The sequence below is a fragment of the Eimeria maxima genome, genomic scaffold, assembly GCF_000499605.1.
Source record: "Eimeria maxima Weybridge genomic scaffold, Emw_scaff450, whole genome shotgun sequence".
In the NCBI taxonomy this organism is placed as follows: domain Eukaryota; phylum Apicomplexa; class Conoidasida; order Eucoccidiorida; family Eimeriidae; genus Eimeria; species Eimeria maxima.
Genome location: NW_013566514.1, coordinates 3,294 through 12,809, shown reverse-complemented (window position 1 = coordinate 12,809; position 9,516 = coordinate 3,294). Strand labels below are relative to the sequence as shown.

General features: G+C 42.7%; 1 protein-coding gene across 1 annotated transcript; it reads left to right on the top strand.

Annotated features, from left to right (window-relative positions):
* Window positions 1-2,790: 2,790 nt before the first annotated feature.
* Window positions 2,791-5,184, top strand: EMWEY_00033620 (signal recognition particle receptor subunit beta, putative; the record flags this gene model as incomplete). Its single annotated transcript, XM_013481880.1, has 7 exons — window positions 2,791-2,796; window positions 3,013-3,031; window positions 3,477-3,646; window positions 3,902-4,203; window positions 4,420-4,551; window positions 4,733-4,844; window positions 5,107-5,184. The coding sequence occupies 7 exons, from the start codon at window positions 2,791-2,793 to the stop codon at window positions 5,182-5,184; spliced, it is 819 nt and encodes a 272-aa protein (XP_013337334.1).
* Window positions 5,185-9,516: the final 4,332 nt, after the last annotated feature.

The following is a 9,516-nucleotide window of genomic DNA, read 5'->3' as shown; positions in this document are numbered from 1 at the left end:
GGTTTAGGGTTTAGGGTTTAGGGTTTAGGGTTTGTTTGTTGGTGTGCCTGAGTGTGCTTTGCTTCTTTTGTTTGTCTCTTTTTTTCTTTATGGGTCTCCTTTATGTGTCTCCTTATTTTATGTGTCTCCTTCTATGTGTCTCCTTTTTATGTGTCTCCTTTTCTTTGTGTCTCCTTTTTTATGTGTCTCCTTTTTATGCGTCTCCTTTTATATGTGTCTCCTCCTTGTGTGTCTCCTTATATTGTCTCCTTTTATATGTGTCTCCTCCTTACGTGTCTCCTCCTTGTGTGTCTCCTTATATTAAGTGTCTCCTTTTATATGTGTGTCCTTTTTGTGTGTCTCCTTGTATTGTCTCCCTTTATATGTGTCTCTTCCTTATGTGTCTCCTTATATTGTCTCCTGTTATATGTGTCCCCTCCTTATGTATCTCCTTATATTAAGTGTCTCCTTGTATATGTGTCTCCTCCTTATGTATCTGTTTATATTAGGTGTCTCCTTGTATATGTGTCTCCTCCTTATGTATCTCCTTATATTAGGTGTCTCCTTGTATATGTGTCTCCTTGTTGTGTGTCTGTTTATATTGTCTCCTTGTATATGTGTCTCCTCCTTATGTATCTGGTTATATTAGGTGTCTCCTTGTATATGTGTCTCTTTGTTGTGTGTCTCCTTGTATATGTGTCTCCTTGTTGTGTGTCTCCTTGTATATGTGTCTCCTTGTTGTGTGTCTCCTTGTATATGTGTCTCCTCCTTATGTGTCTCCTTGTATATGTGTCTCCTCCTTATGTGTCTCCTTATATTAGGTGTCTCCTTGTATATGTGTCTCCTTGTTGTGTGTCTCCTTGTATATGTGTCTCCTTGTATATGTGTCTCCTTGTATATGTGTCTCCTTGTATATGTGTCTCCTTGTTGTGTGTGTGTGTGCTTATAGGTAATAGTACGTGCATCTCCTTGTTTATGTGCTGAGGTATTAGCAGAGACATATATAACATTTAGTTATATAAAAGGAGACAGTTGTATAATAATAGTTAATCATAGAACAATAAGACAAGAAAAAGAATTAGGAAAGGAGACACTAACTCCTCAACAAATATTATCTATACAACAATTAAATCCCCATGCATGCATTCCTCTATTTATTAATCATAACCAGCCCCAAGGTCTATTCTATGTTAATGCATTAAAGTTTGTACAAGCACTACAAGAGATCAGGGCATCTTGCTAATTATTTATTTACTCTCTCCTTTTTTTTGTCTCCTTTTTTGTCTCCTTTTTTGTCTCCTTTTTTGTCTCCTTTTTTCTCTCCTTTTTTGTCTCCTTTTTTGTCTCCTTTTTTGTCTCCTTTTTTGTCTCCTTTTTTATTAAGGTGTCTCCTTTTTATTAATAAGGAAAAGGGGATACCCTAATAAATTAAGTGTCTCCTTTTTTATATATAAGTGTCTCCTTTTGTCTCTTTCCTCCTTTTGTCTCCATTTAACAAAGTGTCTCCTTTTATAGGGTGTCTCCTTTGTCTCCTTTTTTGTCTCCTTTTTTTTTTGTCTCCTTTCTTGTCTCTCTAGTGTATATACACTGGAGACACACGAATGCAGCAACTTTTAATTTATTTTAATTTAATTAATTAATTAATTAATTAATTAATTAATTTATTTATTTATTTATTTATTTATTTAATTTATTTTCTTCTTTTTTATGCTAAGAGACTAGCGCATGCAGTCAGGTGTATATGCAGCAGCCTTCGTAGGAGACACCTAAGAAGGAGACACCTAAGAAGGAGACACCTAAGGAGACACCTTATTAGTAACCCCACATAGCAAGAGGGACCCCTAGGCAGAGGGTAATACGCAGTATAGTACTGTCTCCAGACTAAACCCTAAACCCTAAACCCTAATTGGGGTGGGGGTGGGGGGCTGCATAAGAAAGTGCTTAACAGCAGATAACTGTACCATCACTGCATGCAACAGAAGACTACGGGCCCGTTGGTAGCCATATGCTTGCATGCAGCAGCAGCAGCAGCTGCTGCTGCTGCTACAATGGTTGGTGCAGCAGCAACAGCAGCAGCAACCGTCGTAGCAGTAGCAGGTGTAACGGCAACTCTAAGGGCTGCAGCGCCACATAAGGAGACCAAGCCCCTACTTATGGGATAATAAACCCTAAACCCTAAACCCTAATTGAGGGTTTAGGCTCTTTTGTCGGGCAAGGCAGAACAATTGAGTGTAATTTTGTGCATTTATGTTGCCACAATAAACCCCCAATCCTAAACCCTAAACCCTAACTCCTAAACCCTAAACCCCAATGCTAACTCTATAAACCCTTATCTTATATCTTAGGCTCGAGCTCACAGACACAAGAGAAATGCTGCAGCATAAGAGAGTATAAAAAAAAACCCTAAACCCTTAACCCTAAACCCTAGAGTTGCATGCAACCCGTTGGAAGCCCTGCGCGGCTGCCGACTGGGACACAGCAGCAAGGGTTTATGAGTTACCAAGGGTTTATTGCATTAATTTAATTAAATAAAATAAATAAAAGAATAAAATAAACCCTAAATATACATATTTAACAACAATATACAAGAAGAAACAACAATCAGGGTTCTTCTCCGGTGTATATACACCGCAGCCGACGACGGAAGGAAGAAAGGGCCGGGGAGGCGGCGTATGGCTAGGGTTTAGGGTTTAGGGTTTAGGGTTTGGGAGGAGCATTCCTGTGAAGAAAACAACGCTGTAGCTGCAGCTTCTGCAGCAGCAGCAACAGCAGCAACAGCAGCAGCAGCAGCAGGAGAGCAGCAGATCGAGCATGCAGGTATTGCCATAGCAGCAACAACAGGAGCAGCAGCAGCAACAGGAGCAGCAGCAGCAACAGGAGCAGCAGCAGCAACAGCAGATAGACCTCCGTTGTCTCTTTTTTCTACAAAATGGTTTCTCTGGTGGAGTATGTCTTCACGCGCCCAGCATCATTCCTTCAGGTAGGGTTTAGGGTTTAGGGTTTAGGGTTTAGGGTTTATAATTATCGCTTTAGGATTTACGTATATATGTTGGTATGCCTAGCTGCAGCACTCCCAGCGGACTGACGGTCTAGGGTTTAGGGTTTTGGTTGGTTGAGGGTTTAGGGTTTCGGCTGCTTGAGGGTTTAGGGTTTAGGGTTTAGGGTTTATCTTTTTTTTGTTGTTGTACAGTGGAGGATTGAAGTCCTCCTTGAGAGGAATCTCTCCTTCTTATCTTGTCTCTTTATTGTTATCTTCTTTTATTTATTCATAGCTGCATATACAATTATCAGTAAACCCTAAACCCTAAACCCTAAACCCTAATTCCCAAACCCTAAACCCTAAACCTTAAACCCTAATTCCCAAACCCTATCCCCCAGAACCCCGACCCCTAAACCCTTATTCCCAAAGCCTAAACCCTAACCCCTCATCTTTTCTGTTATGAATAAATTGAATATAATTAGGGTTTAGGGTTTATATATGTATATTAATACTGCAGCAATATTTGATCTAAAATGGAGGGTTTGGCTGAGGGTTTTGTTCTCTATTAAGATTCGTCCTCGTAAACCCCAACAAGTTTGTCTATTAGGGGCAACAGGATCAGGAAAAACATCTTGCTTCCTTGCATTAAGAAATGGCAAAGCATCGGCTACTGTACCCTCTATGGTGGTTAGTCATTTATCCTAGGGTTTAGGGTTTAGGGTTTAGGGTTTAGGGTTTAGTGTTTGTGGATGAGGGTTTACGGCTGGGGTTTATGATATGGGGTTCACATTTTGCACTGTAGGGTTTAGGGTTTAGGGTTTAGAGATGTGGGGGGTTTGTGGGGTTGACGTTTTGTTTAAGGTCTGATATTAAATGGTGCATTTAAACCCTAATTAGGGTTTAGGGTTTAGGGTTTAGGGTTTAGGGTTTGTGTGTTTGAAGGAAAATCGTTGCGAGCTAAGTTTATTAAAGTTAGCTAATAGTGTAGGGAAGGAGAAAAAGGAAGCAATAATAGCAGCAGCATATTCACGAGGAGTAGAAGCAGCAGCAGCAACAGCAGCAGCAGCAAATGCATGCATTACTCGTCTTGCTGCTAATGATGCATTAGATGCATCTATTTTTCTTGTAGATACACCTGGGCACCCTCGTCTAAGACCAGCAGCAGCAGCAGCAGCAGCAGAATCTTCTATCCTTATTTTCTTTGTTGATGCTGCTGATAAACCCTCATTCAAGGCTGCAGCAGAGTACGTACATATAACAGAGGGTTTAGGGTTTAGGGTTTAGGGTTTAGGCGTTAAAAATATCCCAGCAAGGGTTTAGGGTTTAGGGTTTGGGGTCGGTTTTTCACCCGCTGCAGTGCGGCATGGAAGCTTTAGTACAACGCCTGTCTGTCAGGACAACTGCCGGCATATCTAGGGTTTAGGGTTTAGGGTTTAGGGTTTAGGGTTTGTTGTGAACAGGCTTCTATTTGATTTATTTTGTAACCCTAAGATAATAGAGAAGAAACCCTCGTTATTATTGGTTGTTAATAAGACAGATAAACCCGAGGCAAGAGGACAACAGGCGGTTATTGAAGATCTAGAGAGAGAAATGTAGGGTTTAGGGTTTAGGGTTTAGGGTTTGGAGTTTCTTCCGTCTTGTCGTCATGTATCTGTTTCCCTCGCTACACGACCAAATAATCCAAATACGAAGGACCTGCGCCCAGTCCTTCCAACTAGGGTTTAGTGTCTAGGGTTTAGGGTTTAGGGTTTAGGGTTTAGGGTTTGTGTGCAGCGAGAGGGTTCGCGTATGCCGTCAAGCATCTTTAGATGCAGAGGAAAGAGAAAACGCTCTTGTTGGTATAGAAGGGCATAGATTTATCTTAGATGATTGTCCTCTTCCCTTGGTAAGATTGGATACGAGGGTTTAGGGTTTAGGGTTTAGGGTTTGGGAATTGAGGGTTGAAGGGTGTTGAGGGTTTAGGGTTTAGGGTTTGGAGTGTTTTGGGGGAGTTTGCGTGTTGTTTTATTTGGCATCGTTTTAAGGGTTTAGGGTTTAGGGTTTATGTGTGTATATGTTTCTGGAGCTCTACTTAGGGTTTAGTTAGTGTTTAGGGTTTAGGGTTTAGGGTTTAGGGTTTATTGTGTTGTGTGTCTCCTATGCTGCAGTGTATTTGTTCTGCTGCTGTTACTATTGGTGATTTAAGTGCTATCCCTTACTTTATAATTAGACATACAACAACATAGCCAAACAAAACCCTAAACCCTAAACCCTAAACCCTCGTCTCTTTAGGTCGACTGTGCGTCTTGTGGGCCCCCCTTCATGGTTGTATACGGACTCATGTGGGGGCCCCTGGTCGTCTTTTAGCGACTCTAAACCCTAAACCCTAAACCCTTGCGGCCTAACGGTGTGGTGTGGGGCCCCTGAGGGTTTGGAGGGTTTAGAGGGTAGGAGATGAGGACAACCTCCCCTCTATCTGTCTCCTTCCTGTCTCCTTTGTCTGTCCCCTTATTGTCTCCTTTATCTGTCTCCTGTCTCCTTATAAATATCTTATTTATTTTATTTATTTATTTATTGTGTATCTGTCCCTTATTTATTAACTTTGTCCCTTTATTTACTTTTACGCAAAAAAATACTTTTTTCTGCTGTCACCTTTAGGGGCCCCTTTATAGGGGCCCCTAAGGGGGCCCCTTTCTGGGGGCCCCCGGGGGGCCCCTCATAGGCATAGGAGGCCCCCTTAGAGGCTAGATAGCTTCTAAGGACTTTTCGTGTCCTTTTTTCCTCCTGTTTATGCCTTCTTAGGAAACCCTTTTTATTTAGGGTTTGCTGCTGGGTAGGGTTTAGGGTTTAGGGTTTAGGGTTTAGGGTTTGCAAGGGAAGGGCTAGGGTTTGGGGTTTGAAGGGAATATCTAACGTAAACCCTAAACCCCAGAGAAAAAGAAATAAATTAATAAGAAGAAAAAGAAAGAGAAAAAGGGGGACAAGGAAACAAAAGGAGACAAAAAGGGATAAAAGGAGACAAAAAAAGACAAAAGGAGACAAAAAAAAAGAAAGGAGACAAAAAAAAGAATAAAAAAAAAAGTTAAATAGTTTGTTAATTGTCTCCTTTTATGTGCCTCCTTTTTATTTGTTGTCTATAAGAGGAGACACTACTTATACAGAAGGCTAAGCTGCCTAGTAGACAGCAGCAGCAACCTGCTGCTGCTGCTGCAGTAACTGTCTCCTGCTGCAGCAAAGGAGACAGCAGCAGCTGCAGCGCTGTCTTAGCAAACCCTGCTATGCAGCAAGCAAGAGGAGACAGTCTCCTTAGGCATTTATATGTACATATAGGCAGCAGCGCAGCAAGACTGCCTGTTAGCAGCAGCAGCAGCAGCAAATCCATTGCATGCTGCTGCAGATACTGCAGTTGCTGCAGCAGCAAACGAGGCTCTGCGCTTGCTGCAGCAAGCAGCAGCAAAATCAGTGCAGCAGCAGCAGCAACACGCAATGCTAAAGAAACTTCTAGTGTCTCCCCTTGCCCCTTTGCTGTGTCATTTGAGCTGCTGCTGTCTTGCTGCTGCTGCTGCTGCTGCTGTTGCTGCTGCTGCTGTTGCTGTTGCTGCTGCTGCTGTACTGCTGTTGTTGCTGCAGTTTTTGTATCTTGGTGCGCTGCTTCTGTCTGTGCAGGAGTTGCTGCAGCAGTTCTTGCTGTTGCTGCTACTGCTGCAGCTGTTGCTGCAGCAGCTGCTGTTGCTGCAGTTGCTGCTGCAGCTGCAGCAGCAGCTTGTCTCTGTTTATGTAGGAAATCTTTAGCTAGGTGCATATACACCGCACCAGCAGCAGAAGCAGCAGCACCAAGCATAGCTGCATGCACATGCAGTGTCTCCCCATCAGCAGCAGCAGCAGCAACACCAGCAGCAACAATTAAGGAGGAGACAATCCTGTTTATACCTACTTGCTGCACCCTATTCTTAGTGTCTCTTTTTGTCTCCTTTAATACATGCAGCACATAACCAATGCTGCTAACTCTTCCTGCTGCTGCTGTTGTTGTTGCTGCTGTTGCTGTTGCTGTTGCTGTTGCTGTTGCTGTTGCTGCTGTTGCTGTTATAGTTGTTGCCTCTGTTACTGTATTTGCTGCTGCTGCTGCAGCATTTGCTGCTGTTGCTGCTGTCTCTGTGGTAGTTTTTGTTGCATTTGTTGCATGTATTGCATTTGTTGTGTTTGCTGCTGCTGCTGCTGCTGCTGCTGCAGCAGCAGCAGCAGCAGCAGAAGGAGGCAATACATGGAGTATCTCTAGTAAGAGAGCAACAGGGACAGATAAGGACCTAGCTATATAATAAGAGGAGACAGAGGAGACACCTAATAAACATTTATTACTTAAATATAACATTAATACATAGGAGACACTTAGCTGCAGTTGCTGCTGAAAGGAGACACTTCTGCTGCACCTACTGATGCTGCTGCTGCTGCTGCTGCTGCTGCTGCTCCTGTTGCTGCTGATCATACTGCTAATGCTGCTAATGCTGCTGCTGTTGCTGCTGCTGTTGCTGCTGCTGTTGCTGCTGCTGATCGATTTAATTGGATCATCCTTACAAATAGATTCATCATCATTTATCTGCTGCTGCTGCTGCTGCTGCTGTTGCTGCTCCTGCTGCTGTTGCTCTTGCTGCTCTTCCTGCTGCTGCTGTTGCTTCGAGTGTTCCTGCTGCTGCTGTTGCTGTTGCTGCTGCTGCTGCTGCTGCTGCTGTGACTGTCTCCTTTTACAGGGTATACGTGTAGCAAGGAGACAGAGACACAAGATAATTTGCTGCAGCAAGCAGCAGCAAATAGGGAGATCTTTTGCTGCAGAAAAGAGACGCTTGTTGTATACAGACAGAAGAGGAGACACTAAAAAATAAGCAATTAAATGTAAAAAGGAGACAATTATATCACTTCCTGCTGCTGCTGCTGCTGCTGCTGTTTTTGTTGTTGTTTGTTGCTGTTGTTGTTGCTGCTGCTTGTTAGTACTGCTGCTGCTGCTGTTGCTGCTGCTGCTGTTGCTGCTGCTGCTGTGTTGTCCCTTAGGAGACAGAGAAAAAAATAAAGAAAGGAGACGTCTGTTGGCTAATAAAGGGACTGTCCCTTTAGGTGACTCTGCTGCTGCAGAAGTGTCTCCTTTCTGCAGCACGAGAGGAGCAGCAAGAGACACAGGGGCAGCAGGAGGAAAAGAAGCCACAGAACCGCAAATAGGAGACACAGGAGACATCGGGTCCCAGCAGCAGCAGCAGCAGCAGCACCAGCAGCAGCAGCAGCGGCGACGACACCAGCCACGGCACAACCACCAGCAGCAGAAGAAACAGCAGCAGCAGCAGCAGCAATAGCAACAGCAAAGGTTTCAGCAACAGTCGCAGCAACAGCAGCAGCAGCAGTGGTTTCAGCAACTATCCAATGGCACCACTGCAGCAGCAGCAGCAGCAGCAGCAGCAGTAGTTGTAGTAGTAGCAGCAGCAACAGCAGCAGCAAAAGAAGAAGACGTTGCTGCGCACACTAGAAGAAAAAGAAGTCTAATAGAGTTGTTTAAATATTCAAAAAAATAAATAATAATTGTTAATATATCTAGCAGCAGCAGCAGCAGCAACAGCAGCAGCAGCAGCAGCAGCAGCAGCGGAGGCGGCCGCAGCAAACATGCAAGGAGCGACAGCAGCAAAAGAAACCCTCAATTATAAATATATAAAAAGAATATATATATTGTATTTATAATCTAATATACAAAAAAAAAATAAAAAAATTAGGGTTTAGGGTTTAGGGTTTAGGGTTTAGAGGGCAGACACCGCGTATATTCACGACCGCGCCTGTAGACCACCAAGACATAAGAAGATGTCTCTGTCTTTTTTTTTAATTTTTTTCTTTTTTTCTTTTTTTATTTTATTTTTATTTTATATTTTAATTAAAAAATATATATAATTAAATACAATAAAAAAGCTGCAGCACTTCCAGCAGCAGCAGCAGCAGCAGCAGCAGCTGCTGCTGCTGCTGCTGCTGCTGCTGCTGTTTGCTGCTCGTCTGTGTCGTGTGTCTCCTTGTGTGTGTCTTCTATAACATTGAAATATAAAAAGAAGAAATAAAATTATTTATAAAAAAGGAGACAAATAAAAGTGTCTCCTTTTCTGTCTCTAATTAATTGCTGCTGCTGCTGCTGCTGCTGCTGTTGCTGCTATTGCTGCTGCTGCAGCAGCAGCAGCATACCTGTCCCACTGCTGCACGTGTGGGGCCCCTAGTGTCTGCTCTCTACTAATAAACTTATTTACGCCCTCCCCCTAACTATCTCCTTAAGTGTCTCCTTTCTGGTGTACGTACACCCCAGTGTCTCCCTACTAATGGAGACTAAATAACTAATTAAAAAAGGAGACAATAAATATATAATAAAAGGAGACAATAAATATACAAAAAAAAAAGGAGACAATAAATAAATAAATAAATAAATAAATATTAATTTAATTATATAAACAAAAGTCTGTTAAAATATAACGAAAAATTGTGGTATAAACCCTCAGCATATTATACTGACGGCTAAACCCTAAACCCTAAACCCTAAACCCTAAACCCTAAACCCTAAACCC